At 37.8% G+C, this 15,311-nt stretch overlaps 1 protein-coding gene across 16 annotated transcripts in view; it reads right to left on the reverse strand.

Moving 5' to 3' along the window:
• Positions 1 to 15,311, reverse strand: part of LOC126937714 (ankyrin repeat domain-containing protein 18A-like) — an 82,786-nt gene that overhangs the window by 51,769 nt on the left and 15,706 nt on the right. For 5 of the 16 annotated variants that reach the window (XM_050761364.1, XM_050761362.1, XM_050761363.1 and 2 more), the window contains exons 7-11: positions 14,196 to 14,330; positions 13,181 to 13,234; positions 11,146 to 11,219; positions 5,234 to 6,148; positions 3,497 to 3,646 (exon numbers count right to left, since the gene is read on the reverse strand). In XM_050761364.1, coding sequence (XP_050617321.1) covers positions 3,497 to 3,646; positions 5,234 to 6,148; positions 11,146 to 11,219; positions 13,181 to 13,234; positions 14,196 to 14,330 — 1,328 coding nt within the window. The remainder of the gene's footprint in view (positions 1 to 3,496; positions 3,647 to 5,233; positions 6,149 to 11,145; positions 11,220 to 13,180; positions 13,235 to 14,195; positions 14,331 to 15,311) is intronic. The other 11 variants (XM_050761372.1, XM_050761358.1, XM_050761366.1 and 8 more) reach the window with 6 other exon arrangements.

Here is a 15,311-nt window from a genome sequence, read left to right on the forward strand (position 1 = left end):
CAGGCTGGAGTGCAGTGGTGTCACGTCGGCTCACTGCAACTTCCATCTCCTGGGTTCAAGTGATTCTCCTGCCTCAGCCTCCCAAGTAGCTGGGACTACAGTTGCACACCACTACACCAAGCTAATTTTTGTATTTTCAGTAGAGACAGGGGTTTGCCATGTTGGCCAGGCTGTTCTTGTACTTCTGGCCTCAGGCAATCCACCCACCTCAGTCTCCCAAAGTGTTGGGATTACAGGCATGAGCCATGGCACCCAGCCCTTTTTTTCTTGTATAATGAAAACCTTCCCATGAGAATCAGATTATCAATTGTTTGCCTTTGTTTCCTTCTAAAGAATTTCCTTTTCCATAGAGATATGGCATGATGAACATCTTGTTCTACAGTTTCTTTCTGGGGACACTCAACTATATCATTGGGAAGCTCCAGTCAAGTAGAGATCTCCCTTCTTCCTAATCGAGATTCTTCATCTCAAAATGGTGTCCACCAAATGTCTTATCCAGGTAGTCTCTTGCTTAGGAACTCATGAAATAAGAACCTTCTGGAGAAGTTAGAAGCTATTGACTGAGATGGTTTAAAGCTGTCCCTTATTATATGTTTTACTCCCAAGGCAGACATCACAGTGGCTAATAATTCTATGCCTGATGTCTAAATCAACTCTATGCGAATCTATAAAAAACATTTTATTTATGAGACAGAGTCTTGCTCTGCTACCCAGGCTGGAGTGCGATGGCTTGGATTACCGCTCACTGCAGCCTTGATATTCTGAGCTCAAGCGATCCTCCCACCACAGCCTTCCAATGTAGCTGGGATTACAGGCATGCACCACCATGCCTCATCTGTTAAAAAAAATTTTTTTTGGTAGAGTCAGGGTCTCACTTATATTGCTCTGGCTGGTCTCAAATTCCTGGGCTCAAGCACTGTTCTTGCCTTAGCCTCCCAAAGTGCTAGAATTACTGGCATTAACCACCTCACCAACCAGGTGTTCCATGCAATGGTTTGAGAAGCAGTTCTACACAGAAGCCAGAAGGCCTGGGTCTGAATCCCAGCTCTACCAGATACTAGCTGTGTGAACTTGAGAAAATTAATTTTCTGTGTCTCTGGTTCTTTATCTATGAAATGGAGAGAATAATACCATCTACTTCACTGGGATGTTGGGAAGATTAAACCGGGGACTGACATGAAGCACTCAGAAGAGTACATGGTGCATGGTGAGCTACAGATAAGATTTGCTTAGAAGCACTTAGAAGAGTCCATGTACATAGTGAACTACAGATAAGATTTGCTATTAGCATGGTAATTTTTACTTTTTTATATCTTGACAATTGTACACGTTAGGCAGGTGGCATTCCAATGGGAGTAGTCTCCTATAGCTGCACTGAATCATTCTTCACACCACTGAAAGTGGCAGCAAATGGGGAGCGCATAATTTATAGCTTACTTTTCTCTCCATATGACTCAGTGGGCAACAGTCATGTACGTAGTACAATGTAAACAGCACCTCCTGGATTGAGTAGTACATAACCGACATGACCAGCAGAGACAGGCTGAGCCACGGAGCTGAAAACCCTGGACTCTATTGCTAAATCAAGGCTTCTAAATCAATTCCCTCCCAGAAGCTGTTGCTGTGGCACTGCTTTTACGAGTACTCTGCTGAGCGCTCGGATTAAGGGGCTGTGCTTTCATCAGACAAGCTGCACCCAGAACTGTTCAGCTGACAAACTGGCAACCATCCAGAAATACAGTTTTGGCTACATAGTGAAGGAAGGCAAATTTAGATTCTTTTTTCATACTGAGAAAAACATGAGCATTTGATTGAACAATTCTCCTTTATTAGACTAATTGGTTTTAATTTCATATTTAATTGCTAAAAATACACTTAGAATAAAAGACTTACTGTGTTAATGTCTCAAAGAAGAAATAATTGGTATGGTATATTTTGTTCTATGCTAAAAGCTGCCAAGCTAAAATATTTTCAATTTATACAAGGATAGGTGACATGCATGTCAGATATTATTTTCCCTTTAAGCAAATTTATGATGAGACAAAATTATCTTCCATCAAAAATAAAAGCCATGTCAAATTAAGGGCTAAGTTATTCTGCAGACTGGGCAACAAGTGCTGAGATGTAAGGTCAGTGAGAGTAAGAACAGTCAGAGAAAGCTTCATGAAGAGGAAATTGCCTGCCAGGTCTGAATGAATGAGGCTAGATGAGCAGGAACTGAGAAGGCAGGAAGGACAGCATGGGTAAAACTGGGGCTGACATCTGCCCAATTAACGCTAGGATAAAGTCCAATGGCAGAGAAATAAAAACATACATCCATACAATAACCTGTAAATGAATGTTCACAACAGCTGTTTTCATAATAGCCAAAAAGTGGAAACAACCTACAGGTCCATCAGCTGACGAATGAATGGAAAACTGGTGTAGCCATGAAATAGACTATTATGAGACAATAAGAAGGAATAAACTACTGATATGTGCTACAACATGGATAAAATTCTGAAAACATTCTGCTAAGTGAAAGAGCCAGTCAGAAAGGACTTCATATTGTATGACTCTGTGTATATAAAATATGCAGACCATACACATCTATGGAGACAAAAGTGGACGGTGGTTGCCTATAACTGGGGTAGATGGAGAGACATGGGGTAGGGGTAGGTGGAGAGACATGGAGAGGGGTTGCAGTCATGGCTAAGAGATGTGGGGTTGCTTTTCAGAGTGGCGAAAATGTTCTAGCATTGATTGTGCTGATGATTACACAATGCTGTGAATATACTAACAGACACTGAGTTGTACATTTTAAATGGTTGAACTGTCTGACATGTGAATTATCTCTCAGTGAAATTGTTTCAAAAATCTCATGGTAGGATCAAGATAATTTTCTCAGCTCTCTATTTTGGATGTACATGCTCTATCAGATCTGAATATTTTTATGCCATTACAGTATATTTTAAATGAAAGGAAGATGAAGGCAATGCCTAACTTTTCAAGCAGTTTGTGAATTAATCTAAAACGTGTGCATTTCAAAGAACAGTATGATGACCTTTCTGTACAAGTTAACCTAGAATCCATGAAATGAATAGGCACAGCTTCTGTGTCCATTCACAAAAGTGAAGAAATAAGACAACTTTCTGCAATATTCCATTAAACATTCTCCTCTGACTCAATCTGGCTTGCCTCACCAAGGCAATAAGGAAATTATCTAAAAATACTGTTTAACAGGAAAAAAAGTCAATTTTCTGTGAGGAATATTGTATCATTCTCAACTTTCCCAAGAGTAAATATTGTAAGAGAAAACATATGCAACTATTTTTCAAAATGTCAGAACAAGAGCCAGAGTTGAAGAAATAAGTACGTTATAAAGATAATAAAATGGTAATAATCAATTATAATGAAATTACAAAAACAGGCTGTCCACTGAAATTAGTATCCTAAACACTTTATATTATTCAACCAGCTACAGATTAATGGTCTACATGTTAAATTCCATACATACTTGACTTCCTACTTGAAATAATTTCTTCTTTGAAGCCCGTGTGTCATCCAAATTAATATGACAATGTGATGTACCTTCCAGTGGAGATTCTGACATAGAAAATTTGTTAAGGTGATCAGCCAGTTCTTCTTGAAGTCGTCTCACAATCACCTGATAAAATATTTTTGTTACCAATTTTATAAAGTGTCTTATTATTAAATTATGTTAATATTTAACTCTAGCATACATGCTTTGAAAATTATTACCACACACACAGATTCACTTTCTTTTCCTCATATGTACACATTCTTCTTTATTACTGAATTCAGTGAGGGGCACAGAAGGTGTTATCTTCCTGCCAAATCATTCTCTTACATGACAGATGGATTCAGCCCGCTATTCATTCATCTTAGATCCTCAACTCAACCTGAGTTCCTCACATATTCAGTCACCTATTGAAATCCTTCCAACAGATTCCTATCTCAGAATAAAATTAAATTTCCAACGGCCTTCAAGGCCCTAGGTAACATGGCCTCTAACTCCCTCCCTGACCTCAGCTCCTACATCTGTGTCCCGTACTCACTTCCATCCCACTCTCCGTTAACTCTGCCACCCCTCATTAGTCTGAAAATGGGGATTCAATGTCAAACTCATAAATCACAGACAGCTACAAGTATCCTTGTACGGGAAAGAGTTATATCTAAATGATAGCCATTGAGACTTAAAATGTAAATTATGAGCTAATTATTCATAAAATATTCACAATAAATTATAAATACCTACCAGTGGGAACATTATATCAAATTTTTTTTTGCTAAAATTTGTGACATTTATTCCAAATTGTGATTTTATAACAAGTAGATGTCTTTAAAATTCTAAGTGGTCAGAAAAATACATAATGTGAGACTGACATATTTTTAGACTTAAGTCACATTGGTATGAATCAAAACAAAGTTATACCAACCAAAATACATAAAAGAGAGAGTCACTAAAGGAAAAGCATCACAAGACACAGCAACAAACTTCACTTCATCTGGGAAATCTAGAATTAAAAGTGTCAAAGCGGCTCACTTAATTGAATCTTAATTTCAAAATACACATTTCAGGTACAAGCATTTCCATTTACCTGCTTCATTATGGTCTTAGAATGTGGCAACATAAAGACATTAAATTTATTATTTCAGTAGTATAAGACTACCTCCCTTATCAACATTGCTCTGTATCTACTAAAATTTCATTGGTGACATAATGTCTTTACTCAAAGGAAAGCATCTGCCAGTTCTACCTTTTATTTTCTGGAAACAAAGTATGTTTCCAAGCTGATACAGTAAACATATTTTTTTGGTTTTGTATTAAAACAGCTTTGTGGAAATATGATTTTTATTAAAACAGCTTTGTTGAAATACGATTTATAGAATTTATCTGTTTTAACAAACAGTTCAAATATTTTTAGTAAATTTACTATGTCGTGCAACCATCTCTACAATCCAACTTTAGAACATTTTCATCACTCCAGGACAATCCCTCATGCCCATTAGCAGTCACCACCCATTTCCAGCCCCAGCCCTACACAAACATTAATCTTCTTTCTGTTCCTATACATGTATTTCCTGGATGATTCATGTAAATGGAATTATACAGTATGGTAAACACATTTTCATCTATTTATTTTTATATTGAACTAGGTTCAACATACAGCCAGAATGAAATGCTTAAATTTGTTTCCAGAAGGTTAAAAACAGTTTTCTTCATACTTACTTCTCCTTCTGCTTCTTCTTTTTCATACTGAAACAGTTTTTCTTTTAAATAATTATATTCATTCATTAATTCCATATTTTTTTCTTCTGTAAGATCTTCCTTTCCATTCTCAAGACAGTCTTCTTGGATATTTATGACTATCTCTTTATTATTGCCTTCCTTATAAGCATCCTTTAGTTGTTGTTCAAGCAATAGATTTTCAAGTTCTTGATGTATTCTCTCCTCTAAAGAGTTCTGCTTTCCAAAGGATTGACTTTCTTTAGCTTCCTCATTTGGATGCATCTGCTTCATTTCCTTTAATCGATACTGCGCTTGCTTTAGGTCCATCTGTACACTTTCTAAAGCCAGTGTATTTTCCCTGAGAGCATCTCTTGTCTCATGAAGCTTACCTTTTAAGGTACTGAACTTCACCCGAGCTTTAGAAAGTTGTTTGGTAAGCAACTCATTCTTATCTGTTAATTGAGAAATATTGGAATCCATTTTTTCATGTACAGAAACATCATCTGCTCTCCATAAAACTAGTTCCAGGTCTTTTCTTTCCAAAATTTCATTGTACTCATTTATAGCAGTGGCCAGGCTAGAATGGAGGGATTCAACTTCAACTTCTAGTCTTTCTTTGCTGTGTTTTTCCTTCTCCAATTTTGAATTCAGCCTTGTATTCTCAGCTTTCAGTTCATTAAGCTGTTGCGAATACTGGGCCGTTGTTTTTGTTATCATTTCATCATTGAGTCTTACACTCTTTTCAAAGTTAGCATTCATTTCTGTAATACTTTTAATTTCCTGAATATATTCTTTTTCCTTTCTGAGACTGTCATTTTTTATTGTGTATAATTCCTGTTTGAGCATGGCAATGTCTCTCTTCAACATGTAATTTCCATACATCACATCCTTCTTTCTTCCATAACTTTGAGAATCCTAAATAAAACAAAACAAATTTTTAGCTAGCACTCAACAAAATAACATATCATGGTTATTTCTGAAGTGAAAGAACAACCTGTACATTCATGGAATTAAAAGTTGCTGTAAGTGGATATCAAACTGGAGAAAAAGTTGAAGTAAAACCTTGAACCTTAGCATACATTTCAAAAAGTTCAAAAATTTATTTGATGTCAGGCCGGGCGCGGTGGCTCAAGCCTGTAATCCCAGCACTTTGGGAGGCCGAGATGGGCGGATCACGAGGTCAGGAGATCGAGACCATCCTGGTGAACACGGTGAAACCCCGTCTCTACTAAAAAGTACAAAAAAACTAGCCGGGCGAGGTGGCGGGCGCCTGTAGTCCCAGCTACTCGGGAGGCTGAGGCAGGAGAATGGCGTAAACCCGGGAGGCAGAGCTTGCAGTGAGCTGAGATCCGGCCACTGCACTCACGCCTGGGCGACAGAGTGAGACTCCGTCTCAAAAAAAAAAAAAAAATAAATTTATTTGATGTCAATGAATCCATAAAAGTAAACACACACACACACACACACACACACACACACTCTAGAGAATTTTTAAGAATATCAGAATTGGAAAAACCTTTCTCTGAATTACAACAAACTCAAAGCATAAAGTTAAATGTTAAAAATTTTGACTAAAATCTTGAAAAAAGAAAATTGCATTTATACTCTGATATCTAACCCAGACACCACCCTAGAGCAAGAGCTTTACCTCCACATCTATTTGGACAGATAAAATCTCTCAAAGTTTTAAAAGTTCTGTTTCTCTGATCATATTCTATTGTGATTTGACTCAACATTTTTTAGTCAGTTGTAAGAATTACATTTACTAAATCATAAATCTAGACATTGTACTAAGCACTTCTACATACATACATTGATGAACTTATTTAATCATCACAATCCTTAAAGAAGAGAGATTAAAAACATAAGCAAGCTGCAGGATTTTCCTCAGGGCTTCTGATTCTACTTCTAGTTCTCCATCAGATCACAGGTACTTCTGTGGTGTAAATGTATCAACACAAAAACAGAGAAACAAAAAGACACAGGCATAAAATGTGTCTCTGTCTTTGTCACCTGGATTCTCCATGAAATAGCCAGATTGAGAGGATGTGACATGTGGGGCTTCAGAAACAGAAAAGAAGCTTTCCCTTTTCTGCACTAAGCTATTCTTTTCCCCACTGTTTGTTCTCCTTATTTTTTCATTTGGATCCTGGGATACCAAAAAAGTGAAGGTGCTCACTGAAATAGAGGAACCAAAGTTTGCCACAACACAAGGAGCTGAGTGAAACTGCTGAGTTGCTAGTGCAGAATCCTGGAAAATGAGATGTTCCTCAAATTTACATTCACTTACCACAAAAGTTTATAGCTGGAAGATATACAGTATAGTTGTCCACTCTAGCCCCATTATCTACTTGATAAGGGAAGTAAAACCAAGAAATATTAAGTAACTCACTCAACGCTCCTAAGGTGGCATTACCTAGCATTTCGTGGCACCAAAAGGGAAGATACAATTACATGTTGCTGAATTACATAAATTACCAGATAAATGCATTAAATTCATCAAATAAATTAAAGGTGTGACTTTGGCAAAGCAATTTAATGGCTCAGAGGGTGGTGGGAGGCCTCATCTGCTTTTACTTTGAAAGAAAATCTCTAGATTTTTGTCTATCTTTAGAACACAATGTACAGAACTCAGCCTTCTACTACAGAGTCAAATGCTAAATTTTTGGCTGAGGAGTTATGGTACTTATATGATAAAATCATACATCTCAAAACCTACCATATTTTATGAAACAACATCATGTAAAAGTCTGATTCAACAGAAACATTGGAGAGTGATGATTTTTTTAAATATGTGAAAGTATATATATTTGTTTCCAAAATTATTTAAAGTGGCCATGATGGAATTATAAGTTTAAACAGTTTGAGTCAAACAGATAAACCTGCATGCATGAAGCACATTAAACAGACGTCTTTGGCTGGAAATATTTGTTGCAACTCTCAAGGTCAGACACATTTTCATGTCTCTTCTCAGTCATTGCTTCCCTCCCATTGTATTACCATTTTATCATTTAAATAAATGTAATTCATATTAAAATGAATATAGAAAAAAGAATCTAGACATTATTTCTTTAGCAATTTCCCTTATGCTTATCTAGTTCAGAAGGTCACATGGTATATGGTTAAATAATTTTCCCAGCGCATATGCCACTTGGAAGACTCATAGTGAGACTTAAGTTGATCAATGAGCAAAGATTATGGGAATGTTTTCCAGCACTGTCATTTAGATAGCAGCACTAATCTACTTTGACACGTAACTACACATTTAGATAACCCCACTGTAACTATACACATGAGATTTTCTTGAGTAGAGAACCAGAAAGAATCAGATAACTTATAATAAGAGAAGCAGCAAGGGAACCTCTTTCTTTTTATAGTTGAACTTCTTTTCTTCAAAGCCAGGACCTCTACTTGTAACAAGCTCACCTCATGCTTAAGCCTTTGCATATCTTGCTGTAAGTCTTCTTCTACATATGCTTTTGATGTTCTGTCACTATGTGGTGGAGAATAACTCACATTTTCTAATTCGGGTTTCATGCTTTTATAGATATTAGCAGTGGGACTGTCACATGTGGGTCCCTGAAACACACTTGCCAGTCATCTTCTAAGCTTTAGAAGAGCTTCTAAGTTCCATATGGCTTGTGGAACAAGCGCTGTATTGGTTTTCGGTTTTTGTAAGTGTCTGTAACAGCAGAAATACTGTAGCTTTCTATCCATATTACATGCTTCAATTCTTTGAAGTGAGCAAACCACAAACCAAAAAGACTTTTTGCATCTCTAGACTGAGGCCAATGTCTAATGTCTAATTTCCAATCTGTGGTATTTTGGGTTGTATTTTCTTGTCATTTGAATATCAAACTCTTAGTCTTCTTTCATTTCAGCCATAACTACTGGGTTCCTTAATTTTTCAATTTCTGTATCATTACAACAATTCTCTTTCTTCTTCATCTCTGTGAGAAATGGCGACATGTCTGGTTTGTTACAATTTTTACAGTCTGATTTATTTTCATTTGAATAAAGCTTAGAAGACGACTGGCAAGTGTGTTTGAGGGACTCCGAGTGTAAATGCAATGACAAGACCTGAGTGAGATGGGCTCGTTCTGTTCAGGCAATGCCTGGAATACTACAGAGTTAAGACACTCCAGGTGTATCTGCTTCCTCAGGGATATTATCAGGGATATGATTCATCAGATTACGGGGCACTCCCTTTAACTTTGTCCCTCTTTAGGTTTACAACGTAAGAGCTCTTCCTCAGGACAAACAGTAATTTTGGATTTTTCAAAACTTTCAACAATCTTCAGTTGAACTTTTTTGTAATGAATTTTTTTTTTGAGATGGACTTTCACTCTTGTTGCCCAGGCTGGAGTGCAATGGCATGATCTTGGCTCAACACAACCTCTGCCTCCCAGGTTCAAGCGATTCTCCTGCCTCAGCCTCCCGAGTAGCTGGGATTGCAGGCATGTGCCACCACATCTGGCTAATTTTGTATTTTTAGTAGAGACGGGGTTTCTCCACGTTGGTCAGGCTGGTCTCAAACTCTCAACCTCAGGTGATCCGCCCGCCTAGGCCTCCCAAAGTGCTGGCATTACAGGTGTGAGTCTTTGTAATGAATTTTAAAGGAAGTCCTGAATATACAGATATATCGTCTTTATTACAATTTTTACCCAGTTCTGGTTCTTGAGACTTTTTTTTTTTTTTGCAGGTGCAAAAGTGAAAATTAATTTGCGTCTTTTGTTTCTCAGATGTCTTTTCTGACAGGGTGCATGTTTTAAAATTAACTCTAGTCTCAATTAAGTATGAACAAAGAAAAAATAGAAAATAATTAAAATTGAACTGTGAAACTTAATCTATGTTTTACTACCCCTAAGTTACTGGATTATAACTAAGAAGTAAAAAATAATTTGCCTTGGCTTAATATAGGAGAAAAACATGAGTCAGGAAGCTTAACTCTGTTTGTTTGGAGTAAACTTAATTCATTATGAATTAAATCTGACAGAAATGGGTTCACAGATGATATGTAGTATTCTATAGGCTTTCTCTCTTCAAAGGATTTTTACCTCAGCATACCCTAAATAGTGAACCCCTACAGTGAATTAATATCTCTGAGGATTAACTAAAGAGTTGGCAAATGCTAAATTATTAGAAGCCAAAATGAATACCAATCAGAAAGACAAGAAAATTTTTAGATTCTACTTCAAATATTGTACTGTAATATGACAGTGTTATCTAGAAAGTTATCTGCTTATATCCAGGTCTAATATATTCTAAGCTCCACTAGTGACACTGGGTTAAAAAATTTTAATAGCATTTTCTATTTATGTTAAAACAAGAAAGTTATTGTTTGTACTCTGACACCAAAGTCCCTTTCTGGAAGGCATGATTCTCTCAATAGGCAGTTGGGCTGATTTTATGACCCCATCCTCTCCCTGAACATAGACACCAAAGGCAACCAGAAACCAAAAAACAGACGAAGTCTTTAACCTCAGCACTGGTGACCAGCAACATAAAACTGCAAAGTTCGAACCACTGGGAACCACTCCTTTAACATGAGGTGAACTCAGGGGCCATCACTGTCCAATTGTTCATAATTTCTCTTGCTTAGTAATACAACTCCATTTCTGATGTTACCTTCTTTATCATGAAGAAGGTTATAAAAATAAAAGAGCAAAGCGACTTCTGGAAATTTCTGGCCTCAATTCCAAGGGTACAGATAGCTATGAGTTACTACAGACTGTAAGAATATTTTAAATTTTATAACTGGCTAAAATGTTTTAAAATTCAATATGAAATTACGATCTGTTGGATTCTAAAAGGATAGCCTATAAGGTCACTTCATTTGGACTATGCTATGGTATTAAAGAAAAACAAACAAACAAACCAATAGTAAACCAGAAATTTAAATTGCTATATACCTGTGGCTGTTTATTTCCACTTCTTTCAAGCCTTTCTTGCTTTTCCTCTGAAGCCACTTTTAAGTTGTGTTCTGCTGACAAATCCATATGTTCAGTTAAAATGAATGACTTAGAATAAAGACTATAATCTTTATTAAAATGGATACAAAATAACATACTTTTATTTTATAAATTGAGAGTTTAAATGAAGCTAAATGTTTATTGGAATATTTACATTTTTAAGAAGCACTTCTAATTACCTAAAACTTTAACAAACCACTTGGGGAGACACTAGATATCAGCAGGTTCAAGACATGCAAAAGTCTCAGGGTCACCCACAAATTATTCCACCCAATGTAAATAAACAAAACTGCTGGAAACAAAACAAAATTTAAAAATACAGTGAAAACATATAAAGTAACACTTTACCATTCTCTACTTCATAATAGTATCTTTTAAACAACATGCTAAGTTATTTACTAATAATTTGCAAAATTTTTGTTACTGTTACACCTTTATAATGTACACCCTGTTTTTTACATCTGAAATGTTTTCCTCTACTATTCTGATAAATGTATTTTTGTGTTGTAAGACTCAGAATGTAGGCTGGGCACAGTAGCTCACACCTGTAATCCCATCACTTTGGAAGGTCCAGGTGGGATAACTGCTTAAAGCCAGGAGTTTAAGGCCAGTCTGGAGACCATAGTGAAATCCTGACTCTACAGAAAATTTGCCAGGTATGGTGGTGTGTGCCTGTAGTCCCAGCTACTCAAGAGGTTGAGGCAAGAGGATCCCTTAAGCCCAGGAGTTTCAGTTTGCAGTGAGTCTCGATCATGCCACTGCACTCTACCCTGGATGACACAGTAAGAACTTGTTTCCAAAAACAGAAAAAGAAAAAAGGAAAAAAGGCTCAAAATGCTATGTGAAGTCCTCCTTGAATCTGGCTATCATTCTCCACATACACAGGCTCTCCGTCCTTGGGGCTCCCTTAGTCCATTTTTCTAGTGTCCATTTTTCTAGTGTCACTTCACCATCTGAACTGCGCATCATGTTTTTGCACGTCTATCCCCTTTGTTGCTAGACTGTAGCAATCATCTTTGTATAAAGTCTTTATTTTACTAAATGTTTAATTGAGTTCCTGCTAAGTGGTAGGCACTGGGGTTTAAAGAATGAGAATAAAAGCTGTCAGGGATGGTTTTTCTAGAGATCATGCATGGGCTGAGACTTAGACAGTGAGGTTCACCAGATTAAAAGAGGCAGAGGGCAGGAAAGATAGTACATGCCAGGCAGTGGCAAGAGAGGGAGAGAAGTCTCCCAGAGTGTACGTATTTGTCTACATGAGAGGGACGGTGACGGGGGCATCACCAGCAGCTCAGTAATGCCAGAAAAAGAGGCAGACAGAGAAAGGGCTGCAGATGGAGATTTGGGCAGAAGCCAGTTTCTGAAAGCCTTATATAAACCAACTATTACTGTTGTTTCTTAAATTTATAAAAAAAGCAAAACAAATTAGAAACGCATAATTCCAAGAAAAAGACCAACATTTTACTTTATTGTATCTTATCCTATTTGACTTGATTTTTCTTAGAGATGGGGTCTCACTCTGCCACCTAGGCTACAGTGTAAGGTTTCTATCATAACTAACTGCAGGATCAAACTTCTAGGCTCAAGTAATTTTCCTGCTTTAGCCTCCCAAGTAACTGAGATCACAGGGGCAGAACACCACACCCAGCTACAGATTTTTAAAAAATAGACACAAGATTTGGCGATGTTGCCCAGGCTGCTGGACCTCCTAGCCTCAAGGGATGCTTCTATCTCAGCCTCCAACACTGACAAGATTACAGGCAGGAGCCACCATCCCTGGCAACACCAATATTTTCAAATGAATAAACTGGAGCTCCACCGTTTTATTTTATAATGGATGGGTGAAAACCTTGTAATAGACTCATGGACTCCATGGATTTGTGACAAGGAAACTACAGCATTAACTACGGCTGAAGCTTCCCTTGTCTCCCCGTCTCTTCACATGGTTAAGAGCAGAGACACTCAAGTGTCTTACCTTTTGCACCTTCTTTCCTTTTTTTCAAATTTGCAGGCTTCACAGCTGCTGTTTCTGCCAAACATGCAAGCTTGTTAGCTATTCCTTCTAGAAAACATCATCCCTCTGCCTCCTTACCTGGCAAAGTTTCACTCACTCTGCAGGCTTCCCCTAAATCCTACCCATTTTTTTAGAAGCTTGCAGTCATCACCACAAATTTAAAAGTGCATGGCATCTAATGAACATAATAAATTTCTAGTAAATAATAACTATATGCTCCCAGGTGACACCCATCCTCCATCTACCCTCTACAAAATGGGTCAGCACACTGCAGACCACAGGCCAAATCCTGCCTACCATAAGTTTTTTCTCAGTAAGGTTTTATGAGAGTACAGTCATGCCTATTCACTGACATGCTGCCTATGACTGCTTTCACACTACAATAGCAGGGTTGAGTAGCTACGACAGAGATCACATGGCCTTCAGCTGCTTAAATCGTTCTTGAAAGAGAGAGAGAGAGAGAGAGGGAGAGAGAAAGAGAGACCACATGGCCTAAAATATTTCCTATTTGGCCCTTTACAGAAAAAGTTTGCCAATCCCTGCTTTATACCCTGAACAGAATGCCCTAATTCTCAAATTGAATCTAATGCCTCCCCTGCTCACAATTTTCCAATGAATTTCTACAGCAAACACTGCTGGCTCCCTACCCAAGAGCAGTTCCTTGTTGTTTCTTGCTGGAGAATCACAAATCTATTTGGATATTTATTATCTCAATACTCCTCTCCAGCTTCAAAAGGTAAGTGATTATTCAAAGCTAATCACATAACCACATTTGCTTTCTCAGTGCCTGGTTTAGGAATGAGTATGTGGTGTGACCCAGCTAATAAAATTTTACAAAAAGGGCTGAGCACGGTGGCTCATGCCTGTAACCCCAGCACTTTGGGTGGCCGAGACAGGCGGATCACAAGGTCAAGAGACCGAGACCATCCTGGACAACAAGGTGAAACCCCGTCTCTACTAAACATAGAAAAATTACCTGGGCTTGGTCGCATGTGCCTGTTGTCCCAGCTCCTCGGGAGGCTGAGGCAGGAGAATTGCTTGACCTTGGGAGGTGGAGGCTGCAGTGAGCCGAGATCGTGCCACTGGACTCCAGACTGGCGACAGAGAGAGACTACATCCCCCCCCCAAAAAAAAAAAAATTACAAAAAGTCCCCTGCAAGGTTCTGAGTTTTCTCCCAATTTAAAAGACACATGTGAAGAAAAGCAGCCCTTCCAGCCTTTAGATACTGTCTTGTGAGAACATGATGTTTGGAGCTGTTGCTAAGTAGCCAACCATGAAAGGAGACATGAACAAGACACTGTCAACAGCATAGCTGAAAGAGGAACATGTGGGATCCAATAATATTACCAGACAACCAAAACAAGTCTGGTTCTTATGGTTTGGCCACTGTTATGTCCTCTAGTATCTGCAGTCAAAAGCATTCTACCTCAGAAGTTTCCCCTGGCCTACAGGATAAGATCTACTCAGTTCTATACTATTAAAAGTCTTTTACTGGACTTGTTTCTAGACACAGGTAAACCAACAACAAAGTCTCTCCTAAGCCTGCCTTCACTGACACATACTAAACACGATAAATACGTAATAAATAATAACTGTAAGCTATTTTCACCTCATTAACAAGCTCTCCATATATATTTTTTTGCACTAGTAAATTTGAACTGCTCATAAACTCTACAAAGTTCACTCAGGTGTCCTATCTTTTGAACTTGCTCCTCGTGTTTTAAAACTTTCATTCCTCGTGGCTGCTGCTTCTGTCAAACATGCAAGCTTGTTAGATACTCCTTCTGCCAAGCATCATCCCTCTGCCTCCTTACCTGGCAAAGTTCCACCCACTCTGCATGCTTACCCTAAATCCTACCCACATTTTAGAAGCTTGCATTCATTACCACAAACATAAACGTGCTTGGCACGTACTGAACATGATACATATATAATAAATAATAACTATAAGCTCCCAGGTGACATTGGACATACAGTAAGCACTATTTAAGGTGGTAAATAAATAACAGTGGTAATAACAATCTCCTAACTGTATTTTTTAAATGTATTTTGTAACATTGGAAAAATGCTTAGTCTATAAAAGATATATGA

This window comes from Macaca thibetana, chromosome 15 (genome assembly GCF_024542745.1).
Source record: "Macaca thibetana thibetana isolate TM-01 chromosome 15, ASM2454274v1, whole genome shotgun sequence".
Classification (NCBI taxonomy): domain Eukaryota; kingdom Metazoa; phylum Chordata; class Mammalia; order Primates; family Cercopithecidae; genus Macaca; species Macaca thibetana.